Genomic DNA, 27,412 nt, shown 5'->3' with positions numbered 1-27,412 from the left:
CAGTGATGGGAGACCCAGAGATTCCAGGCTAATTTATTGTGAAATTCATAACACTTTTCAGGCCTTGCTTACGTCAGTACTGACCCAGAATGAATTACAAGATCACCTAGCGTAGTCGGGATTCGTTGTCGGGATTCGTCCCAGCTAACTGGGATCCACCTGAGGCGAGTGAGATCTGCTGTCGATTGGCCGCTGAAATAAGCTTACTGGACTAGCGCCATAGAGTGCACAGTAGTGATGGGTCATCAAGATCCTTATGTGACAAGTCCATGATTAAACAAGAGACATAGTGCAGATTTCGCAAGAAGTGACTGTTTTGAATAATCATTTGCTGTTTGACATTTCCTGCAAGAAACTTACCGATAATTCAGAATTCTCATCGATGATTTGCAAATTGGTTTGACATAAGATCAGCTCAAGTTTACATTTTCCTTAGAATTTGTGTGCTCTCGTACATATGAGATGCAGAAAGGTTTGAATCGTTGAGAATAGATTTAATGATGGTGTGTCAATTTGTTCCTGTATTGCAACATCAGCAATTGTTTTTTATTCAGAAGAGAAGACAACAAAATGAAAAGGGTACACTCAGAAACACTAGTGTGTGGTACCGCTTGACTCAAATCTTTATTAGAGTTCTGTGTGAATGTTGACACTCAAAAACACCATGCCTCATACCAATGATGATGTGTGTATCCCTTGAATACAATAATCGATGATTCTGAAAAAGACAAACATACTTTTATGAATGACACGTTTTGCTTTTTAATTCGCGCTTTCAAAACTTATCATTAACAAATAACAGGTATATATTCAATAACTCTGAAAAACTGAATAGAAAATTCTTTCTCTGAATCAATGTATATTATATGTAATTTTGTTTTGAAATTCACCATCATTTAGAAATTAAATGGATTTACATTGTGCATACACAATAAATTTTGATTATAAACTGAAACACATTCTATATTTGTGTTAAATAACATGCATATGATTTTTTGCTATGCCATATGTATGAATGTTTTCTGTATTTGCTCATTAAATATAACAGTGCATCCACAGTCTTGTGACACTGATAGTACTACGACAAACTCATTCATAAATAATCAGTTTTTGAAAATGCACCATTTCAGTGTTATATTGAAGAGCTTATGCCTTAAAAATAGTCACTTTCATTGTTCATTGTCTGTTGTGTCAGTCAGAGACAGCTTGCACTGGATGAGAGTATTGATTGCACTGTGTCCTGTGACCCCTGCCTCTGTTCCTTTGTCCAAGGCTTGCCTTCATTCACATCATGATAATGATTTGGTACAGTCCAATAAGGAAAGAATGGAGGGGTGTCAGATTGCTGTAATGGCACTGCAGCGTGTGTAGTTTGGTAATAGTGCTGTCATAAGTTATGAATGTTTGATAACTCTTTTACAACGCTGATGCATTATTTAATATTTTCGTCCAGATCTGTTTATTCGGATTTCAGAGATGCTTTGCTCATGAAAGAGAACAACAGCATTTTGTAATTGTTGAAATGATTTAGTTCATTATGGTTGTTGCTGTGTTCTGTGTGTAAGTCAATAATGAGTAAAGGACGAGGTGACATGAAACTGCAGTTAACTCTGATGCCAATGTTCTGTTAAGCCATCCCTGCAGGCTTTCTCCAGGGCAGTTTGAACATTTCCACAAGTATGGCATATTAAATCAATTTAAAACATCCACAGTGGTAAATACTCAAAGTTCTAGCCACATGAACCCCACTTGATTTGTATTTGAGTTTGCCAATTTTATCTCAGGCTAATCACAGGTATTTGAATTAAATTATTGAAGCGCATACCACGAAGGTGGAAATTTAAAACAGTGCCCGACCTCAAGGAGTTTGATACATTGATGGAGAAAGATCACGGTTTGTTTTTAAGATTGACCTGGGAGTGGCCAGCGTATTTTTAAGTCAGTACAAGGGTAACGTTGGACACGTTTCTGGAATCTCCTCCCAGGAGGACGTATTATACAATCAGTGCAAAACATCATCTTGGTCTGCAAAGCTGACCACAACCAGACAATTTGTTTTCGAGCTTGACCTAAGCTTGTTACAGCTTATTGTCTGGCCAGCGTGGCCATACAGGGTTTTACTCAGCCTGTTTTTGAGGTTGAAGGATTAAGTGTGTGTTGGTATTGTCCTCACTGACAGGTATTGATTCTGTAGACAGCCATTGACGTAAATCTGGAGGAATGTGACCTTTCGGGGCAAGCCAGGTGAACCGCTACCGACTAGTGACCACTGAAGCCGTTGCTTGCTGACCACTGTATTGGACAAGCCTGGCAAATTGATCCAAGTTTGATGTATGTTTATGACAGAAGAGAAACGCTTGCAGCTCCTTCCTGTAGGGCCTTGTTTTGGGGATGGGGGTGGGCCCTGGGGGGTGGGGACTGACACAGTATTGATCTGGTTGTTGTTTAGCCTGGGGGGTAAGGGTGAGGGTTTGGTGAATGGAGAAGAAAAAGGAGTAGGGGTGTAGTGATGATGAGATTGGTACTTGCCACAACTTCTAATCATTTTGGTTTGTGGCAAAGGATATGAAACCTTTGTCATTTTGGGTACGGAGGGTGTTCATTGCTGTTTGTGTTGGAGGGGAATGATGACACAAGGAGTTGCAGTCATCATGTCTAATTATTTTGAATATTTGTTTGTTTCTCTTTTTTTTTGTTTATCGCTGCACTTAGCAATATTCCAGCTATGTGACAGCGCTGATTGACATGATGAGCACCAATCTATGCAGTTGGGATACGATAACATGCGTCAACCTAGTCAGCGAACCTGACCACCTGATCCTGTTAGTCGCCTTTTGACGAACATAGTTGCCGTATACGACAAACATGGGTTGCTGAAGACCAATTCTAACCCGGATCTTCACGATCTTTTAAATATTTACGTTTCAGGATTGAAGATAATGAAATTTGTGAGGGACAAAGGAGGCAGAGCTTTGCCTTTGTCCTTGGTGGGAAAAGCTGAACAAGACTAGAAACAAGACAACTCCATTTCTCAAAGCAAATCTTACAGCAACAACTCTTTTTCTCTTATAAAATAGAATAAAATTCCTAGCGTGATAGAATCTTTTGATAGACACTTTACAGTAATTTATAATAGATATTGATTATAATGGCTGCAGAAGTAGAACAAGTCCGGCATCAACTGTTTCTGAGCAAACAGGTGATACACAGTCTAGTCAGGTACCTTTGGCGCCGTAAATCTGTTGACTGTCCTGATTAAGCCGTTCTTGAAAGTAGCAGTTTGTCCAGTCACACATGATGTCAACTGAGATATGGCGCCTGTTAAACGTTTTACTATCAACCAGTTTTAGATAAGGTTATTCCCATGAAAGTATATGTGTGGATATTTTGGCTATTCCCATGAAAGTTCATGTGTGGATATTTTCAGCTATTCCCATAGAAGTTGATCAGTGGATATTTTTAGGTATTCCCATGAAAGTTGATCAGTTGATATTTTTAGGTATTCATATGAAAGTTGATGTGTTCCCATGAAAGTGGATCAGTTGATATTTTTAGGTATTCATATGAAAGTTGATGTGTGGATATTTTCACCTATTCCCATGAAAGTTGATCAGTGGATATTTTAGGTATTCCCATGAAAGTTAATGTGTGTAGTCTTTAATTGTCTTTCATCTAGCTCAACCTTGCTTCAATACATGAAGTGTGTGTGTATTCATGAAGTCATGAACACAAGTCCAATCTGGGAGAGCTTCTGTATTGATGACTAGGCCTGCCTGCAGTGCGTTCAGTTCAATGATTTGTTTTCAGAGTTTGTTTAGAGGACACAAGCACATGGTTAGTCGTCCTACAAAGAGGACAGTGTACATAACCAGTGAGTCAACTGATATGGATCCAGCGACAGGTTTTTTTAGCTGTGGTGCTGTACTCCGTGGATAAGGTCTGGTGACTTTAACAAATGATGTCACTCTGTGTAGGTCGATCAGGAACGACTCATCTACCCAACAGCTGATCAATACAAGATGTGGTGTTTATAGCACATGTATACACCAGTTGGAGTATACTGTATACTATACACCAGATGAACCTGATGTGAGTGGGACGAGGAAGTGATAGGGGAGGGGGAGGCTTTGATGTGTGGAGCTACATCTGAGGGTTTGCTGGGAGAGAACATCTGAAAGGGTGAGAGGGTCGTTAGTAGAGGTGAAGGGTTTGAAGGGTAGTGATAGGGGAAGTCGATTTTAGGAGGGGAAGGTGGAGTGATGTGGTAGGAAGTTGATGGGGGTATGGTTTGGGTGGTTAGATGGGGTGTTCTCTATTGTTTGTGTTGCATTTATATGTTCCACTAAAACAATGCTTTTGTATATTAGTCCCTACCATGCAACTTCCCTTCAGTCAGTTGTAAAGCCCATTTATGGTGTCCTGCGTCTGCTTGTGATCTCACTATCAGGGCAGACGTGAAACTGCAGTGAATCAATCTGTAGCCTTCAGTCATATGCTGGAAGAGTAAAATTATTTTATTTCACTGAAACTTTCAATCAGAATAAAGAAGTTAACATCCTCCTTGAGTCATCTCTCTGTGTCTTTTTTTCAGGAAATATTAAGCAAATATGATCTTAATGCAACATTTTAACCGGCGTCCGATTTGCATTTCTCTGCAGTGCTCCTAAAACCATGATAGACGGTCTATTGATTTTGTTAAACAATAGGCCTATTCATAGAGTCCCAGAGTGCTTGCATACCTAACTGCCAGGAGTAAACGTGCACCCTGTGGCTGCAACACGTACAGGTTTATATGACAAGATCCATAACAGCAGGACTACAGGGAATTAAAATATTGTTTGTGTCTTGAATTATCCAGTATTCTGATCCAAACAGGACTGCACCACAAAAATGAGTGAATAAATAGACTGGGGATATAGGGATTGGAAGCATGGTTCAATAGTTTCCCAGATCTGTCCAGTGTTGGGAAAGAAAAGAGTCATGTGTTTATGAGTAAGACTATTTTGAGCATGCCTGGAGACTTATTTAGTCATATTTATTTTAACATATTTAAAGCTATTTGTTCATTTGTTACATGTAGGTTTTTACCAAACATAATGAAATAATCTCAATCTAAAGATTGTTGTTCAAATCCTACATTCAACATTATTACAATCCACCATATATAGCACTCACTAACTCACTCACTCACCAGTAAGAACTCACTCACAGTATGAACTCGCTCACCAGTATGAACTCACTCACTCACCAGTATGAACTAACTCAAAGTATGAACTCACCATTATGAACTCACTCACCAGTATGAACTCACTCACTCACCAGTATGAACTAATACTCAAAGTATGAACTCACTCACTCACCAGTATGAACTCACTCACTCACCAGTATGAACTCACTCACTCACTCACCAGTATGAACTCACTCACTCACCAGTATGAACTTACTCAAAGTATGAACTCACTCACTCACCAGTATGAACTCACTCGCTCACAAGTATGAACTCACTCTCATGTATGAACTCACTCACCAGTATCAACTCACTCACTCAGCAGTATGAACTCACTCACAAGTAAGAACTCACAAGTATGAATTCACTCTCTCACAAGTATGAACTCACTCTCTCACAAGTATGAACTCACTCTCTCACAAGTATGAACTCACTCACTCACCAGCAAACAGGAAAACGCAAATGTTTTCAAATTAAGAATCACAGGGAAGTTGGGTGAGGGTTGTAGTTTTAGAAGCAGATGTTGCAGCAGCTTGTGGGTAGGTTGGTTGGAGTTTGTTGGACCTTGACTTCTGGTGGGAGGTAGCCCAGTAGTAGCTTGCCAGGACCCAGATACACCTCGCGTACATACAGCTGATAACTCAAGCAGTCCAGGACAGGCTGTGCGTGGGTGTATAAGGACTGCTGCCTGTTACCCAAACCAGCTGACTATCAGCTATGAGTGCGTGCCTTCCTGAAATTTGGGTCATCTTGTGGTTTGCAGGGAAAGATGTAGTTTTTCACAAAGATGTAGGGATTTTCACAACAACTTGTTAACACAGGACAACTTATTGTCATGTTATTGCTCTTGTTGCTAGTCTCTGACATACCGGAATTGAAAATGTTTGATATGATTTTGCAATATATCATTTGGATTAAAAAATCCAAGAGTGGGTGTTTGTAGTACATGTACTATGACTATCTAACTCTATATGATTTAGCATTGAGTTACAACTGTCAGAGTGCGGCAAACGCTTAGTGGATCCGGACCCTGGACCCACAAAATCTACATGGACTGAAGAAAGAATACATGTAACATGGATCAACTAAATGTGGCACTAACCCCATGAAGAAATGTCCTCAAAATAAGTCGTCTTAATTACAGAGTTGGTGAACTTTTTGTATCATGGAAACCCTTCAAAGTCCAGCTGTAATGTTGTTCCCTCACTCAGAGGCTAAAGTGGTCTTCTTCTTGATTCTTTAATCAACCCGTCAATGCCAATTTCACTTTCGTGTGAAGGCAACATTTTATGTGCGACTTTATTGCACTTGATACAGGATGAATTAAGATTGACCATGAAATCTACACTGACGTTGAGTGCACATCACACAGGCTGACATGTTATTATCCTATTTTAGTGCACGTTGAGTTAAGTTTGATTAAGATGGTAACTCATCTACAGCCCTTGTACCTCATTAACAACCTGCAGCCCTCACATTCCACACATTTCTTATTTATCAATATAAGCCTGTATCCCTAGCCAGAGAAAACTCCATGAAATGTACATTTGTATGAGAGCTAGGCTGGCGGTTAGAATACCTAGTGTTTGGTTTGATTGACAGCTGTGTTTTTCTGGAACGTTACCTGCGTCATCAGTTACAGTGCTAACCTTGTTGCAATCGACGCCCTATAGACAAGATAGGGATCTGTATAATGCATCACAAGTAAGAAATAGATTTGGTATATTCACTGTGTGCATCATGTTATAAACCCGCTGTACAATGGTTGGGTATTGAGTTATAACAGTGGAAGACAGGTACATGACAAGGTATTGACATAATCAGTGATGTTCTATTTCAATTAAGATGGATATCATTCTAATAACTTATTTTTGAATTATGCCTGGTGTACTTTTGAGGAATGATGCATATTGTGTTATGCATGGCATACGCTAGAATGTGACCAGATGATTAGTGGGTGACACATGTCTTGAAGAGGCATGCAACTGACTTGTGTTTACAAGCAATGTACGTAATCTTGATTCAGTGTGCATCCATTCGGATATTTAATATTACTTGCACCTAGTAACATTTATAATATACAACACATGATACATTATGTTACATCTACATTGTGATACTTGCAATATACAACACATGATACATTATGTTACATCTACATTGTGATACTTGCAATATACAACACTTGATACATTATGTTACATCTACATTGTGATACTTGCAATATACAACACTTGATACATTGTGTTACATCTACATTGTGATACTTGCAATATACAACACTTGATACATTATGTTACATCTACATTGTGATACTTGCAATATACAACACTTGATACATTATGTTACATCTACATTGTGATACTTGCAATATACAACACTTGATACATTATGTTTCATCTACATTGTGATACTTGCAATATACAACACATGATACATTATGTTACATCTACATTGTGATACTTGCAATATACAACACTTGATACATTATGTTACATCTACATTGGGATATTTGCAATATACAACACATGATACATTATGTTACATCTACATTGTGATACTTGCAATATACAACACTTGATACATTATGTTACATCTACATTGGGATATTTGCAATATACAACACTTGATACATTATGTTACATCTACATTGGGATACTTGCAATATACAACACTTGATACATTATGTTACATCTACATTGTGATACTTGCAATATACAACACTTGATACATTATGTTACATCTACATTGTGATACTTGCAATATACAACACTTGATACATTATGTTACATCTACATTGTGATACTTGCAATATACAACACTTGATACATTATGTTTCATCTACATTGTGATACTTGCAATATACAACACATGATACATTATGTTACATCTACATTGTGATACTTGCAATATACAACACTTGATACATTATGTTACATCTACATTGGGATATTTGAAATATACAACACTTGATACATTATGTTACATCTACATTGTGATACTTGCAATATACAACACTTGATACATTATGTTACATCTACATTGGGATATTTGCAATATACAACACATGATACATTATGTTACATCTACATTGTGATACTTGCAATATACAACACTTGATACATTATGTTACATCTACATTGGGATATTTGCAATATACAACACTTGATACATTATGTTACATCTACATTGGGATACTTGCAATATACAACACTAACATGTACTGATACGTCCATCAGGTGAAAGGTACGCCAGACGACTTCCTACTCTAAGATTGACAGAACTCGGATGACATTTCCCTGTCGCTGATGACTCACTACCTTTGTAGGTTTGTCAATATCGGCATTGTGTTTCATCTACGATTGTATATCGGAGTTGTTTTGCAGTCAGGTCATCTCCATGAGCCCTCCCACTCTAAAGCCAAGTCTTCTCCATGATGAATAACTGTAATACATGTGCTTAGACATGTGAATTTTGTAGAATTAAGACAGGAAAAAATGATTTGGGCTCTGTGAAAATTATGACTTTTAAACTAATTGCAAGAACAATACATGATATCCTACACTGATTATAGAAGAGTTCCTGCTTTTTGAGAAAGATACTTAAGGATTGACCTCAATATTTTTTTGAGTTTGAGGACGTGTGATGTAAGCAAATTGTGTAAACCGTTTTTTACTTTTTTAACTCCATAAACACTAAAATATGTTGAAGTCAAATCTTATAAATAAATGTCAACCATAATAATTTCACGGACTTCTAATTTAATCATTAGCACAAAAAACTATAGAGAATTAATGACATTGTTCTGCACAATAATGCAACACAACCCTGCTAGTTCTATTATCAACCAATCAGGAAATAGAAGTCTGCTAGTGGGTGTGGCCTGTATTTTTTTCAGTTTATGGAATCATAAACTCCCCAAAAATTGGTTGTTAGTCAAATGCTTGGAATAACTTACAGTTTATTTATTTATTTATTTATGTTTATAACACAAAGAATACTATTTTTCAAAGTGGTATGGATTTTGTAGACTGGACATGAAAAAGGACCTGTTAGTTTCATAAAAAATCTTGGTGGCCATTTTAAAATTCTAAATCATATGATTATAACTCAGGATTCCATTTTGTTTTTAATCAGACATTTCTTTTCAAAGGACCATATTAATTTTTTGTAAGAATTCTGTATTTGGATTTTTCATGGTTATATAGGACTAAAGAGAATCATGTTTAATTTTCAGTCTCTTTTGTCAAACTGACCATAGGAACTGACCATGGTACTTCAGAAGCACGCCAGACAATAGTAATTGGAAAATGTCTGGCTGTTGGGGGAATGGGGGTGGGGAGAGAGGATGACACACGTTGCCAGAAGACACTGCCAGTGTTTAGTAGTATGCGAGTGACTCACTCATTGACCACCAGGGGGAGTAGGATCTTCGATCAAGGAGGATAATTGGTAAATTGATATTTTGGGGAATGCTTTGACGTCATAACTCGAAACAAAGAACATTAATTTGGTCGTCAGACTCGCAGAGGAAGCGATGTGAGACAATTACTATTTTGCAGTATGCATCATTGCGACAGGTTGTTGTGATTCCCTTTGATGTCTCAGCTGCAGTTGTTGTTGTTGTTTCTGCTAGTCCTGAATGGTGTTACTGTTGTGACCTCTGCTGTGTGTTGTTGGTGGGCATTTAAATCCGGACCATTGCCGTCGGACACATTGATGACTATGTTTATTGTCTGATATTGTCAGAGATGTTGCAATGGCGTAGTTGTATTGCAGATGTTGTGTTGGTTGTTTGTTTACAGCAGACAGAGTCTGTTTGATCTCATGATGCTGTGAATATTTTGAATGAATTCAGAATTTGGTTCATTGTGTTGAAAGTTCAAATAGTGTAGTGAACTTATCCATGAAAAGACATGAATGTTTACATGCAACATTGAAACAGATACAAAAGCTGTCTATAACATGGTTGTGTAGAATTCAGTCACTGAAATCTAATACCACCTTGGAGCTGTGCATTGGAAGGAGGACCATAGGACCTAGATGAGCAAGTACAGGTCCTAGGTTCATTATCATGTGACATGTCATGTGATTAGGTTCTCAATCATGTGACTACTAGACTTTTTAGGGGGCTTGGCATACCAGACAGTCTGACCTTTTGACCCTGTTACCCCCAAGAGTGCATGTGGAGCATTAAGCTGATGTGCATGTTCCTGTGTGAGTGAGTCATGTTCATCTATTGCTTCCGGATCAGATTCATCTGCTCATCCTCCTTCCCTTCTCCAGATATAGGAGATTAGGTCCTGATGCCTGCTCCCTTACGTATCCCAGCCAGACATATCTGGGCTGGTTCTCTTTACTAGCAGCCTTTATACTCCCCCCCCCCCCCCCCCCCCCCCACACACACACACACACACACACACATTATCTCCCTCTTGCAACTTATTTCTGTCCACACTGGCCTTACCCATCTCTTCCTCCCAGTCACCCCCTGCTGTCTCACCCTTCACACCATTGGTACTTATATATCTCCATGCCGACCCTGCCCTCATTCTCCCACACAGTCACCCCCTGTCATCACTCACACACCCCTCACACCATTGGTACTTATATATCTCCATGCCGACCCTGCCCTCATTCTCCCAGACAGTCACCCCCTGTCATCTCTCACACACCCCTCACACCATTGGTACTTATATATCTCCATGCCGACCCTGCCCTCATTCTCCCAGACAGTCACCCCCTGTCATCTCTCACACACCCCTCACACCATTGCTACTTATATCTCTCCATGCCGTCCCTGCCCTCATTCTCCCACACAGTCACCCCCTGTCATCACTCACACACCCCTCACACCATTGCTACTTATAAATCTCCATGCTGTCCCTGCCCTCATTCTCCCAGACAGTCACCCCCTGTCATCTCTCACACACCCCTCTCACCTCACCCCCTTGATACTCAAATCTCCCCCCTCCATCTCTGACAGTCACCCCCCTATTTTTTCAACCTATCTCTGTCCTCACCCTTGCTGCTGCTGAATCTCAGTCAACACCATCCCCCACCATCCATAATCCCCTCCCTCCCCCCTCCCCAATCTCAACCCCACCCCCTTTTTCAATTCCCTATTTCCTTACCATCATCACAACATAGCTTCGTTGTTTTGATTTCAAGATGCCAATGATATTTCATGTACAAATAAGAATGTAGGATAGGGGCTGGATGGGTGTTAAAGACATTAGAGAGGAGGTAAGGGGATACTGAATACTGGGGGCGGGGGGGGGAATAGAGAGCTGAACAGGTTCATGCCACATGTCTCTGTAACAACAGCCTGTCCTTCATACACTCCACACTTATTTAAATATTACACATGGTCATACTTAGACAACAAGGTTCAGTGTCACACTGTCCAAGTGTTAGTAATTATAACTGAAATAGGACATTCGACTGATCGAGTGTAGGCAGAATTCTGCTTCACTCATTTGACAGATAAGTAAGATTGTAATTTCAGTTTGAAGAAAAAAATGTAAAAAACTTTAAGAATCAACAAGGTGTAAAAATATCACAGTTAGTCATGCAGTGAGCTTCACTGAAGTGTGACTAAGGTTGTTCATCCAGTGGAGGTGAGGCCTTCTACAGTTTATAACCGTATCGCCCACATGCTAAACCCAGATATGGTTATCCAGTTTAAACACATTAACTGCTTATCCCCTGTGCCCCTACATTATAACTAGTTCAGTAGGGTGCAGGTTAAAACATAATGTGACTTTTTAATGTACTGAGAGACTTGTATAGTTTTACATGGCATTGACTTTCCACACACCTGCTTGTTTTGTCATGCAAGGGGCCAATCAGGCTATGTACATTTCATCAGCTGATGTGAAGGATGACAGCTCGATTGTTCCATCACGGACTGGATGTATTCGGTCAGCCATATGACAAGTACAATGCATCATCCTATACCAGGGATTTCGCACAACACAACTGATTTTGGACATTTAATTATTTAGTCACATCGACAAGGAGTTTTGCTCTCAGATATTCTTATCAATATTTTTGTTTGATGACAAACTCCAGATATTCTTATCAATATTTTGTTTGATGACAAACTACATACATTCATACGACATAAATACCCACAAAGGTGTCACAGAAAAAAATAGATTCCAAAATAACATTTCCTCTGGGAGAAAAGTTATTATTGTCCATATCTTTCTTGTCTAAAACCTTTTTTATACTCAAATCCTGATTGATTTAGTTTATAACAATGAAAAATTGTACATGTAGTACAAGGGATCATCAAGTACAGTTGATTCACTCCTGTCCTTGCCTTGCAAGCACTTTACAGCAAAGCATCATGGGACATGATAATGGAAGGGGGAGTGCAGGGGAAGGACTCTCTTTTCAATAATTATGTCCACTGCATAAACTGAAGGAAGGAAAAAACACAATGAGGTTTCCTGTATACACTTGGTGAACTTTAAAAATTGTTTTCCATTGTGTGGTGTTTTGTTCAGTTAGAATTTCTGCTGTTGTTTGCTTTTAGATATTTGTTAAAATCATAAGTCAATTTTGTTATATTTTGAAGGTGTATCTTTCCATTTTTCGATCAATTAAATAGAGCAGAGGTGCAAGAAAAAAACATTTTAATGATCTGTTTTTGTCTGTGGTTTTTGGCTCCAGTTTGTTAAATTTAACTGAAAAAATAATCAGGCATGCAATTAGCAAATTTTGATAAGGATGAAGGCACCAGGCAAGATGGATTGAAGTTCATTGCAGGACACCCTACACCCTTCCAACTGTTGAAAACACATGTTTCCGAGCAGACATTCTCCAAACCATACAACTTGTCAGTGTTGCAAGAACTGTCTTTTTCTTGTATCTATCATCTGTCACAATAATCTTCCACACTTCCCCAAGTGGTGGAATAAGACATATACAAGGATATGGACTGTCATACCCGAGGTTACATGTGTTTATGTAAGACACCATCACAGGAGACATGGCAGCATATCAGGGCCTGCGGCTGTGATTAAACAATGGCATATGTTTCGTGTTGTGCTACGGCTGATGACTGGGTTTCAGCAAGGATGATTTCTGAGACATATTAATATGTAGGTATTTAGTGTGCCACTGTTATTTCTGTCTTGTATGATGACATTTATGGTTGCTGGTGCATGAGTCATGCTCTCCTGGGGTGTTTAGACAGGAGATCGCTGTAAAGGGCCAAAGTAGTTGTTGGGAATACATTATTGCTGGGCAGGTGTCGATACTTGTTTATGTTTAATTGGAAATGGTTACAAATTAATAATAGCATGGCAAAACGGGAGTGTGATAATATGAAGTCTTTGAAAGGCATTTAGAAGTGATAATAATAAGGAAGAGAATTTCTGAATGTCAACTTCTTTATTATGAGGACCACAATGTTTCGGAGTATTTACTCCTTCATCAGGTGAATGATGAAGGAGTAAGTAAATACTCCGAAACATTGTGGTCCTCATAATAAAGAAGTTGACATTCAGAAATTCTCTTCCTTTTGTAATAATATGGCATGGTGAAGCAACAGCACTGCAAAGGGCAACAGCGGTGACAACAGCACAGTACAGCAAGAAGTGCAACAGCGGTGACAAAAGCACAGTACAGCAAGAAGTGCAACAGCGGTGACAACAGCACAGTACAGCAAGAAGTGCAACTTGGCACAACAGAAAAGGGTTAAATGGTATCTCCAGGGCCATAACACAGCGACAAGTGCAACTTGGCACAACAGAACAGGGTTAAACGGTATCTCCAGGCCACAACACAGCAACAAGTGCAACTTGGCACAACAAGACGTCATCAACAGCTGTTGAGCGACAGTAGAACATTGAAGTTTCATAACATCCCACATTTTATACAAACTCAAGTATCCTGTCAACAAGTAACTCCAACTTATGTGCAACACTTTGCATTATTATGACATGTTTAATATATCAAGTCACTGTCAAAGTGCATGGCAACATTAATATCAATAATGTTTGTCACATGATTTTGATGATATACTGCCTCACATTGAATGAATTGTTGTAGGCAATCATGAAACAGAAACTGATAATAAGTTTCTTATTCCTGTCTCAAAAGTACAATTGTTACAAAAAATGTTTTTTAAATTAATTTGTTGCCTTGACCTCAAGTTCCTTTATGAAAGCTCTTCTCTAACAGAAATTCAAATTTGATTTGATTCAAATGAATCTTGAAACAAACATGTTTTCCTCTAATCAAATATCAATTTAAGGCCCACTCATGTGAGTGGAGGTAAAGCTGAACATACGTCAAGGCTTGGTGACACCTAGAAGATGTTTTGTATGTCTTCTGTTGTCAAACATCAACACATAGGAAGTGACCGATATATGCTTAAGAGCTGGTGGCTTAGTGACGCACAACGACAATGGACGCCTCTCCAGCCGTATATCATTTCAATGGGGAAGCTAGTGAAATTGGATTTACTGTTTGCTTGTGAGTGATAGCTTGTTGATGTGATGGAAGTTCATCAAATTGTTTTTGAGATTGAGTTCTGATAATCTGTGGCACTATGTTATGAATAATATGTTTGGCTGATGGGATAGAGTTGACTGTTCAAAGGATTTAGACTAAACGAGAGAGTGAGTGAGTGAGTGTGTTTACGCCGCTTTTAGCAATATTTCAGCAATATCAAGGCGGGGGACACCAGAAATGGGCTTCGCACATTGTATCCATGTCGAGAATCGAACCCGGGTCTTCCTAGTGACGAGCGAACGCTTTAACCACAAGGCCACCCGACTGCCCCTTAGACTAAAAGAACATAGGCTAGATTAAGGACATACTCATACTCAATGGTAATTATACGTAGAAGATGTATTTGGGGTGGGGCGAAAGTGACGAATAGTCAAGCATTGCATTAAAAAAGGCAAGGCTCACTTTTCATGTTTTGTGTGCATGGTAAATAAGAGGCTGCGTTAATATTATCTGATCCTTAATTCATTTTACTCTGACAATATAGATTCAAAAAATGGTTGAGGACCATCATAGATAAAATGCATGTGAAAAGGTAGGTCTATTTACCATACTTTGACACAGATGGAAACTGTAGTCCACCACATTGAATAGGATTGTTAAGATTAACAGAAGAGAAAATTCATATTTGAGCCAATGATTAATATCATGGGCATGTCATTGCATGATCTCTCAGGTTCTTGTTCAACACGCTATCCTCACAACTAATGTTATGTAATGTCTTAACACCAGGAAGTGATCAGATGAAATTGATGACTAGGAGTCTGGTTACAACATAAATGTAAACACAGTAATAACTCATTGTGTGAAAGATGAGCTGTTATGCTGATGCTCTACCGAGGCAGCGTGTATGAGTTTTGTTATGGATTTGAATGCTACTTAAATTTTGTATAATCTGGATTACTGAAAATTGGCAGATCTTTTTCAGTCACAAAAATAACTGATTAAGCCTTGTTACATTCATATGATAGAGCCAAAATAAACTGATATATATCTTTCATTGGAAGCCCAACTTGGTTCTAAGAATTGACAGTTGTCCACAAGTATGATGTCTAGGCAAAAATTGGCAATCATTTCTAACCATATGTTTAAGTGTAGTTGATTATTAATTAGTTTTTCAAGATAAGTAATAGTTGGCTGATTGGGATTGTGATGTAAGCAGTAGCGTGATACGGCAAGAGAATTCAATCAATCAAAGTGAGTCATGATGGGACTGTCACCGTAAGGTATTAAGATGGAGTGAATATTCAGTGTGCGAGGTTAGTGCAGGTTAAGTCGTCAGTGCATGGTTGTCATTAAACAACCGACGATGATGTGTCACCCTTCGTCTACCGCAGTGTCGTCTACCTGTTGAGAATGAGCTCATGTCTGCTTTGAAATATACCATTCAAAAGAAGTTGAGGACAATTTGATTCTTTCATATTATGCCATGACAGATTTACTATGGTAATATAAATTTATCGGGTTATCCGTAACATCGTTGAGTAGTATAATTCAAACAAGTTCATTCTTATTCATGTTGGCTGAAATTCTTCACAAAGTTAATTTTATTGTGATGTATGAGAGGTTTATGTTGCAGTGCAGTGGGGTACGATTGAATATGCATACTGGAAGGTGACGATAAGATCAACACAATCAGATATTACTGCCATTTATGGACATATTATCATATATTTGATCCCCCACTTTGCTGTCTGTTATTCAGCTTCCTTTCTTCATGATGTTATTATGTATTAAAAACATACTTTATGTTTAGCTGAAGGATTATTTGAGTTTGGAAATGTTTTGTTCTAAAGGCTTCATTAAAAATCAATGCAACTGTGGTTTGTCTTGGTGTCAGTTTGGATAGGCGATTTGACAATGATTTGTTATAGTTGCTTTGTACCGTGAATATTGTGTGATGCTGTAAACAGCCCTTTGCTTGCTGTTATACTTGATCAGAATCTATAACAGTGTGGTTTTTCTATCAACTCGTTTGCTACAGTGTTAAGAAATGGTTTTGACAGCAAATTTAACAACCAATTTTGTGTATGCATTGTTTCGTTGTGTGGTGTCTAAAGACTTAAACTGCCCTTTAACTTTATACTATACTTAATCATGTATTTCAGTCGGTTTTGGATCATGCATGCATTATTACTCTGTGCTCGTAAATGGTCTTTAATGGGAGAGTTGATGAGAGAGTGGTATCCAGGGAATCAAGGGGATTAATTTGATCATTCCCTTTCAGTGTTTTGTGGTTAGTGTGCAGTGCATTGTGGGGTCAGAGTGACTGATGATATAAAAAGAGGTAAAGTACAGATGTATCAAGGACAAAAATGATATTAAGTCGTAGAAGATTGAATATTGTTTGATTTGAGGGATGGTGGGTGGACTAGTAGGTAAACTGGCGATGTCATGCTGGGGTTCCATTCACCATTAGTCCCATACAATATGCGAAGCCCATTTCTCGTACCCCTCTCGTCCACCCCTCCCTCTCATACATGTACACGTAGTGGTTATTATTGTTAAAAGTGGTGTGAAATGTAACTCACTGTTAATGCATTGATTGGCTATCAGTCTTGAAGTTCTAAAATCACAACCCTGCTATGAATAGGCTTTGACCATATGCCCAATTAAGACTTGAACCCAGCTAGCTGCAGACAAGCAAGCACACCTTCCACAAGGCTCACCCACCACCCCTTATGGTGCGTCCTTCGCAGGTATTAAACATATAAATGCACTATAAATGTCAGACTTGAATCAAGGTCATGTTCACATGTGACGATCATATGACTGCTGTGCAGGAGTGGGTGGTTCGGGACATGAGGTGACTGGCGGCAGGGTGACGTCTATGTGTGACGGGCATCAAGGAAGAATATAACACTACGATTGTATGGAATAAATTTCCCTCCAGCTGAGGTCAAGTCTTGACTTGATTACTTGCAATCATGTGAGCGTTACATAAGGGGTAGGTGGGTGTTTGGCTGAGGTTTTGTACGGTGGTTTATGATTTGTATTGACAGATTGCAACCAAGGGATATATCAATACAAAGAGTCCCACATCTAGGGCCTGCCACGCAATAGATTTTATGATATGATTAATCATACCCAATAGTTCTAAACTTCTTAGTTAAAAGTTCTGTTGAGGGTGTTTGTTTCGATTTTGTCACTTGTAAACATAATTGGTGTTATTTAGTTCAAGGCTTTTAGAAAAAGGTATAAATCTATCAAGTTTTGGAATACATTTATGAAGTTCTTCATTCCAAGTAATATTATACAAACTATGAGTGCATGTATAGCTTCATCCTTTGTACAGAAAAGCTATACAGTATAAAACAAATATTAAACAATTAATTCGTTTAAAGCACTGTAAACAACCAAACAAGACAACATTGCACATTCGTAATCAAAAATAGATTACAACTAACATGAAATTGATGATAGGAATATGACGCTTTAATCGTATGTAAATATGGACAGCTGATAGGGAAATATACATCGTATTGCATTCCAGTCCACCTATACTCCATGCACAGACCTCATGCAGGCATATGAGGTCAGTTGAGGTTGTTGACAGTGCGGAGAAGTTTGTAGATTCATTGGAGGCTGAAGGTCATGAGCGGTCAATATGCGTGGGAGAGAGGAGATGACCGCAGTCACCAAGGCCACAAATCAATTATACAAGCAAGTGGGTGTTGGCGTTTACACAGTAATGCATGCTAGTATCATAGTAACAATTTCATATGAAATGTGTGACGTAAAGCTTTAACTCACTCACTCACTCATATGAAATGTTTGAGGTGAGGAAAATTGACAATTATCCGTGACATGTACATGCTTACATATATGCATATAGACCAGGTAGAGATTATAGGGTCTAGGTTTCATGCATCTGTGGAAATGTTTGTTCACACAGTAACCTAGATCTGGTACAAAGCAGTGATGTCATGTACGATGAAATTTATTCAATTCATACAAGGATTCATGTTTGTTTTGTTTTCTTTTAAGAATATACTGAATGTACATCCATACAGACATTAGCTCTCTCTTTTTATTTAATAGTTGCCTTTTTAAACATTAATTTAAACTATTTTGAAGACTGTTCTTGTGACAGATATCAGAACCTATTTTGCGTGAAGGCAATGCAAGGTAGCACTTTATACGTTACATCTCGAATATTTTTGGTAACCTTGTTTCCAGGCCCCCTGACATGAAGTATTGCAAATGTGCAATAAAATAAAACTGATTTTTTCTTGTACAGCCGAACAGGTTAGCACATTTCAGGCATAACAAACAATCACTGAAGAACATTAATATGAGAAGGGAAGTAACTCTTTCAAATACAGTTTCCAAGCACCACAAGTGTGTAAGTGAGTTGTGACCTGACAATTAACCCTGTATGTATGAGGTCCACCCATACCATTATAGCGGGTATAGCTGGTAGCGGGTGGTCCGCGACAAGTAGTACGATGGATTTGTCCATGTCCTGTCTTGGATATGCCAAGTTCTAGTGGCAAATTCAACAGCACATTATAGTACGTGTTCATGTTTGTCCAAGGGAACGTAGTCAATTTCATCGTCGTGACTTGCATGTGCACAACATGCATACACCCTCTCTTCATGTGAAGCAAACCAAATATGTTTGGCCTATTCTGTGCACCGCCTACTTGTCTTAAACATGTTTTGTGAGTTGGTTCAACTTATCCTGGATTACAAGTTTTGTTTGTTTGTTTGTTTGTTGTTTATTGCAAGACTAAGCAATATTCCAGCTATGTGACGGCGGTCTGTAAATAATCGAGTCTGGACAAGACAATCCAGTAATTGACATCATGAGCATGACCAATTCTAACCCCCATCTTCACGGGTTTGTCTATGTGTAATTTCAGTAAAGTTAACTGTTAAGCTAAAATACATTAGACACTAGCAGGCACTGTCACACACTGGCAGGCACTAGCAGACCCCGTTAGTTGCCTCTTATGACAAGCATAGGTTGCTGGAGACCAATTCTAACCAGGAATCTTCACGGGTTGGATTACTGGTAGCTGTACTTGATAATAGTAAGGTCATGTTATGCATGTAAGTGTGGCTTTGTCACAAACATGGTCAGCAATTAGACATAGTTATGTTAATAATCGTGTCGATAACATTTCAAGCATGAAGTTGTGTGGGCGACTGTCCCACAGCCAGTGTAATTAATAGGACAGCTATTGATTTGTTTATGGGTAACCGGGGCCACTTAGAAGTAGGTCAGCTGGTGACAATGACACACGTTGACCCTTGCATGTAAAGTACAGAGGGTCGGGACAGTAGCTGTCCAACTGCATTGTGGGAACTATAAAGATGGATGGTGACAATTATGATGACGAATCTTTCCCCCAAAAGGATTCAACTAATGATGATGATGATGATGATGAGAATGGTTATGAGGCTGGTTATAATGATGATCATTTGGTCTAGCCAATCCCAGCTTGAAATATTTCTCGGAAATGGGTATACAGGAGGAAGTCAGTTCATTGCAAAAAACATCCTCCCCTGTGACATTTTTTCACAATGATTTTCTATGCTGATAACCTATCTTATGTGGTAGTTCTATTTCCTGGCAAAACTATGCCATTTCCAGTATTTCCTGAAGATTGGGGAAATGATTTATGGTCATACCTGCTTTATTGATAGGTTGGACTCAGTAAATCAGTTGTTACTTTCTTTGTAGTTTTAATGAGGCAACACAAGAGACTTTTCTGAAAAATTTGATGATGATGATGATGATGATGATGATGATGTACTATAATAGTGCCTCGAAGCAGCACCCTTTCTTTAATGAATTAAGTTTCATACTTCTGGCACACCAGTGACAAAGTTCGAACATATGCATTTCGCTTTCTCAGGAAATACTTTTACTATCTTGCCATCTCGACCAGCACCAACCTGCCTCAGTCCTGTTTATTTATCAATTAATCATGATTGCGATTCAGTGAGAAGCATAACATCATCTTAGCAGACTGAAGTAGAGGTAACACAAACATGAATAATTAATGCTGTGTCAGCCAATCACAAGCCACAACAACCAACTTCCTTGTTGTATAGAGTTGCTCCCACTGGTGTTCTCTGTGGTGAAATCCTAGAGAATTATTTATAGAGCAACTTTAAGAAGATTTAGAGGTCTTTGTGAGATCATTTGTCCTTACAATGCACCATTGAGAGTTATCTCTTAACGTTAATACAGACTGATGTCTTTCCTGCAGGGGTTGCACTAGCCTTGCTGCAGGGCTGTTCTGAATAAGTCTATGGGTGTATAGTACTTCTATCCATATACTAGGCATGTCTAGATAAGCAGACAAGGACGCCAGTCTCTTATAGGGACAACTTGTTCTTATTATTTCTGTAATATAGAAATTATGATTCAAACTAATAATTATTGCCTAAGAGACTAGGACTCCACAAGTCTTCATTTTCTTTCTTGAGAAATATTTTTCTTGTGTGCCATTATCCATCAGTATATATATTGAATTAAGGTGTTTTTTTAGAATAAACTTGTCAAAATTGTCACCCACATCAATATTTGTTGACCACCGATTTATTATCGCTGAAATTGATGTGTTTTTACTTGACCTTACTGAAATAGTCAAGACATATCAAGATTTCACGTACATTTCTTTTTGAATCAGGATTAATGATATTAAATGTTTATGAACTCAATTTGAAAATAGCTCGGATAAGTAATGTTTCTTCAAGATAACACATTCTACATTTTGGAGGGCTAGTTAAATTCAGATTTATTTGTATTGAAATGGGTTTTTTTAAGATTTTCGACTACAGAGTTGTCATATTCCAAGAAATTAATCCCATATCCTGTTGTAAGTATTGAGGATGTCTGTACTCGTGGACATGATGTAATCATAGGAGAGTCTCTTGTCAATGTAGTTCTGATACACCCAAGCTCTTTCCTGGAAAAGTGTCCTGACTTACAGCTAAAGCAATCAGTGATGTGACAGATGTTTAAAACTGTTTAAAAAGGTTTTGCCAATTATCCCAAAGTCACAACACTATAGTGTGGGTACTTACAAGAAAGCAGTTTTTCATGTAACACAAAAATATGTTTGGTTAAATCCTAACTGTGACATTTAGTCTTGCCAATCCCAGCTTCAAATATTCCTCGGAAATAGGCAGGACAGGAGGAAGTCAGTTACTGCAAAAACATCCTCCCCTGTGACATTATTTCACAATGATTTTATTAGGCTGATAACCTGTCTTTAACTTTATGAAATGATAATTATAATGATGATGATGATGATGACAATGGTGATGAGGATTGATGATGATGATGATGATGACTATGATTATGAGGATGATGAGGAATGAGGATGATGATTTTAAAACAAATTGTAACTAAAAAATGTCAGATCAGTAACCTATTAATAGATTAATCAAAACATTAACAAAACATTCATCCATTGATTTTATTTCTGTGTAAAGTAAAGAAAGTTTGCTTACAGTTCTATTTCTGTTTCAGGATTTTGAAAGATGGAACGTTGTTTGACAACCAAGTGGTATCTGAGAGCAGGATTACTCTGTTACCAAATATGGCAAGTGGAATGACGGTGAGTGTTTACATAATTGCGGTCAGCCATTTCATGAATGAACAGCCACTGTAAGTGGTTACACACATATTTTGCTTGCAAGGGATGATGGATGACGAGCACAAATCTGAAATTGTAAAACCAGGACTTTAGTCAGTTATAGTCGAATCAGGAACACTTACTGAATGTAACAGTAATTGCAATCCTCGATGAACAATCATGATTCACTTATGACATATCTGTTATTCCATGGCATTGTTAGAAAGAAAAAATAATTATGTTTAATAACGCTTCAGAGAATCGCTAGGTAATTCCAGAGTTGCATTTAATTATTATACAATGCTGAAGCGTGTGTTATTATACAATGCTGAAGCGTGTGTTATTATGCAATGCTGAAGCGTGTGTGTGGGTGTGCCTGACATGTGCATATTGGTGCACAGATGCAGGCGTAGCTCATGCATGGAACTGCAAATTGAGCTCTTTAGGGTCAAGTCATGACATGATTATTAAAATACTTTACCATGTTCAGGTTTGTGACCAGAATCAGCCTTGTTCATCAACATCGATATACTAAAACACATACCCATCTTGTTAAAGAAATTTTTACAGAACAAAGTTCATCAATAATAAATCATGAGGTATCAATATCTATCTTTAGTAACTGTGTATAGATTTGCTATAATGTTCATTGAATTGGTGACTCTTTGAATGAACTTAAAGTGCTTCTCAGTCATAGTATGATGCAGAAATCGACATGTAAATAGTTCTGTATGTATATTTCATGTGGGAAAATGCAAGTCTATGCATTTGGCACTGAGTCGGAACTGAGACAATGAAGTCATGGTAAACATGTAGATGTGTTTACTAGTTATCGTACATTTCCTGGTGGGTGGAACACCTGTTATCGATTGATGGACAGGTGGTGTCAGGAACTGATGTGAAATAAACACCTTTACATATACATCATCCAGCTGATACGTGTATACCACATTTTCAATGACAATTAAACATAAATAATTAGGGACATTCTTGCATAGAAACTGCTAAATGATATAATCATTCCAAATGAAATAAATGAAACTATAGATAAAAAGTATAAAATGATATTTAAATGTGTTTGCATTTAATGAACTATTTTTAGACTTTCTAATATTAATTTGTTTGATGTGAAAGTTAATTCAGACAAAAAATAAGATTTATTTCATTTTATCAAATAATCTGCTCAAATGAAATATAATCCTCTATTTGTGTTCTGTCTGTTATAATAATTATGAAAGTTATCTAGAAACGAGGTCAAAGTCCACATTCTTACAAAAATACGTTTCACTTGTAGGACAAGTCATTGATTATGTTCATTTCAACTTGTACATGGAATACACCCCACATAACCATTCAAGACAATAGTCTATGATCTGCACAAGTTTTCATTGTTGTATATTTCCCATACTGCATGCCCCTTCTGATCATACTGGATGTAAGAACAAAGCTGGCAAAAACAGATCGTTGAGGATTTCACAGCTGTGTGGCAATGACGTACGTTTCCCACTATCAATAACAGATAGACTAACACCCTGCTATTGTAAACAGCATCGAATGGCGTGTAAGGCAGAGTCATCAACTGCGGTCCTTATAAGGGAATATACAGGCCGGAATGTGACCCACATCTGTGTCACTTGTCACATGTGTAGCGACGCAACCTTGTAATTTGGGGTCAAATCTAAATAAAATAGGTGAATGCTGCATGTGGTAAGAACGTTTTGTAATGAAATTTGTAACCAGGTAAAGTACATATTATATGTACATCAGCTCGCCATAGGAGTAGGCTACTTGAGTTTACAGCTCTAGAGTATGTGGGGACTTAAATGGGCGTGGTTTCAATCATTTTATAAAAAGCAAACTTACAAGAGTGTATAGTGTTTGAGTTTAAGGTTGGCTCAGTAATACATGATGATGATGATGATGATGTTCATGATTGTTAGTGCGTTACTATCCCCCTTATGACTGATGGCAAATAACTGGTTTCATTAAAACCTACTTTTCACAATTTTGTTTATGAAAGCAGTATTTTTTTCTTAGTGGCTACTTTATAATTCCATGGCTTATAATACCAGGAAAAAAACTCTTGTTGTTTGTGCTGTGGTTGGGCATGTGATCGTATCCCTTGACACGTCCTTGTCAGGCTTAACAATAGTGATGACAAATACGCTGATACGTCCGGACATGCGACCAGTCAGCTCATTGGTGTTTGGAATGTAACACATAACAATAGAGATTATCACTTGCCAGTTTCCATCTACTTCATCCCACCACAACAGCAGGCTAAGGATGACAGTGAAACTGAGCATAATATGGAAATGAGCAAGAAATAACCAATTTACAACATAATTTAAACATGAAACAGGACTGTTTTTACCTATTAACCCTAAAAATACTTTGAGAAAGTAGTCATTTGTTCTGGAGGACATTAGTTATTTTAAAAGATATTAGGGCATAATATTTAATTTTTTTTGTAATAATGTTTGTTACAATAAATTAATTATTAGATTGTGAAGCTCACTGACAAACCTTTCTTTCACTCCTGTGTTTGCTTGAGGACATACACCAGTACATAGTATGACCATTCACCCGGTATCATCTGAATCCCAGACTGCCACCGTGGTCTAGTGGAAGACCGCGGAGCAGGAAGTCAGTTTGATTCCAGGGCTGGCGCTCGGCATTAAGGGGATAACACAAAGACTGATCAGTATACTCTGTCCATGTTAAACTGGGGCGTGGTATCTGAGTGGACCAACACTATAAAATCAGCATTTAGTACTAGAACAAGCAGCCACACACAGACACAGGTCGTTATATAAGTGCAATAATCTTACACCCCATTTCTCCTCACCTGGTGTGAATCACAGGACAACTTATGTACTGTCGGGAACAGTGTTTGAAAAACATGAAATATATTAAATATAATTCCTCCCACCTCACATTTATTAAGAATGAAAATATGAAAATCTTATAAATAATTTAAGTTATTTAACCCTTCTTTAAATCCTTTGTAAACATGTTAAACAGTCAGCCTCAAAACAATACACAGGGAAATCAAGTATGATACAGATATATCATCTTTCTGGGTCTATGGTTAGACGAACATTTAGTCCCAGAAATAGTTATCTTATTTAATGATTTATATCTACCGAATATAAAATAAAACCCAAGCTATGCTGTTTGGTTTCACATGTGGTGTTGCGTATTATCAGTTTCACGATGCTGTTGATTCAAGCAAGAGGCCATGATATGGATATCGTGCCACATTTCCATACCAGGAACATATTGGGAGAGGTTCCTAACACAATGTATTTACTATTAAGTAATATTGAATCCTGTCTTTCATGTTTTCAGTTTCAAAGGCCAGAAAATGGAGTAATGCAAGCGTTGGAAAATCTGACCGAGTCACAAGTAAGTGGAAAGAGTATTAGATTTTTCAACACTTGGATAAGGCTACAATTATAACTTGGTTCTAATGTTCAAGATGAAATCTACTAAGTCTACTAGATAAACAGTTAGGATCATAATATATTACTCAAAAGAATACAGCAATGGTTGAAAATTGATCTCAAATGAAGCAGTAGGAAACCAACAAAGTGTGCCTGATGAAGGCCAGGAGACTTGAGACTGTATATTTATGTATTCATTGAATTCCCCTATGGGAATAGATACAAAAGAAGATTTAAAGAAGTTAAAGAACAGATTTTTTCATCTGATTATAGTTAATCTGTCACCCCATGACAAATTAACTAATATAATAATATTATGAAGAAATTGTGTGTACTTTAACTTTTTTTTTAGTAGTATATATATATATATATACATCCTGTGTTAAAATATTCAAACAGCTTTCATACACATTTTAACTTCAAGATATTTGGTGATGCACTTTTATTCAAATATTCACATATGTAATAATTTTTTCGCTGCTGATACAACTATTTTTTGGTTTTAGGTGAATGATTTTCTGTCTGGCCGAGCACCACTCTTACTAGCAATGAGATTGGGCGACCACATGATGTTCGTTCAGCTTCAACTTTCAACAACACAGTGTGTCAGTCGGCGTTCACGTGGTCACACTACACCGATGATGTCCACACCACCAACATCTCAGTCCCATGCTGTCTTCCCTCCCTCAGCTGCCATCACCCCTGCTTCGCTGGCCGAAGCGAGCCGCAACCTGTCACAGAAACTGCGAGAGCTGACTCGACTTACAGGGCATGCAAAGGTATGAAGTCCAAAATGCAGAATTATTTTACTGAGTGAGTGTGGTTTTACACCGCTGAGCAACCTTGAAGAATTAGGTGGAATAGGTCTTCTGCAACCCATGCTTGCTGTAAATGTCGACTATGCTTGTCATAAGAGGCGACTAACGGGATCGGGTGGTCAGGCTCTCTGACTTGGTTGATGCATGTCATTGTATCCCAATTGCGTTGATCGTTGCTCATGATGTCAATGAGTCTGGTCCACACTTGATTATTAAAGACCACAGTCATACCCCTGGAATATTGCTGAGTGTGGTGTTAAACAACAAACAAACCAACTTGCTAACTCACTCGACATTACTGGTACTGAGTTACTGTTGAACATTTGGGCTACAGATGATAGACAGTCATATGTTGTATGACCAAAAAGTCATGATGACGTATGTTGGCCAATTTCCTCTCAAAGTTCTCTCATACCAACGAAAGATAAAGAGTCTGTATATTTTCTTTCATATGTTGACATAAAAGTTACATTATTGATATTATTGTAATTATCTTTCAGGTTGGAGAGTCTGCCCAAGTGACTGTCTCTTCCCGAGTTCCCACTCCCTCCACCCCTATCTCCACCCCCCATCCCCCCTGCTCAAGCCCAGGTGCTGTGATCGACAGCATGCACCATCTTGGACAGGGAGTGTACTCGGGAACGTTTTCAGGTGAGTTATCTCCCATGTTGCTCAGACTTTCATTAATGTTTGAAATTCGTTTCTGAATCACAATTAAAACTATTCTTTTTCCTCATGTCAGTTTTTGCTTTTTTATGAATCATAAGTTTAATTATGTTAAGTGTGAATATATTCATTAAT

At 38.0% G+C, this 27,412-nt stretch overlaps 1 protein-coding gene and 1 long non-coding RNA gene across 2 annotated transcripts in view; one reads left to right on the top strand and one right to left on the bottom strand.

The window, feature by feature from the left end:
• Nucleotides 1-27,412, top strand: part of LOC124135655 (midnolin-like) — a 47,386-nt gene that overhangs the window by 14,568 nt on the left and 5,406 nt on the right. The window contains exons 2-5 of the mRNA XM_046501099.2: nt 22,242-22,329; nt 25,699-25,755; nt 26,300-26,572; nt 27,112-27,262. Of these exons, the coding sequence (XP_046357055.1) occupies nt 22,242-22,329; nt 25,699-25,755; nt 26,300-26,572; nt 27,112-27,262 (569 nt within the window). The remainder of the gene's footprint in view (nt 1-22,241; nt 22,330-25,698; nt 25,756-26,299; nt 26,573-27,111; nt 27,263-27,412) is intronic.
• On the bottom strand, nt 48-5,862 carry LOC124135656. The gene is made up of 3 exons (XR_006861249.2): nt 5,670-5,862; nt 4,375-4,495; nt 48-718 (listed from the first exon to the last, which is right to left on the bottom strand). It is a non-coding gene; the product is annotated as an uncharacterized LOC124135656 (long non-coding RNA).

This window comes from Haliotis rufescens, unplaced genomic scaffold, assembly GCF_023055435.1.
Source record: "Haliotis rufescens isolate VD_foot unplaced genomic scaffold, xgHalRufe1.0.p SCAF_2, whole genome shotgun sequence".
NCBI lineage: Eukaryota > Metazoa > Mollusca > Gastropoda > Lepetellida > Haliotidae > Haliotis > Haliotis rufescens.
This window is presented reverse-complemented; position numbering and strand designations above follow the sequence as displayed.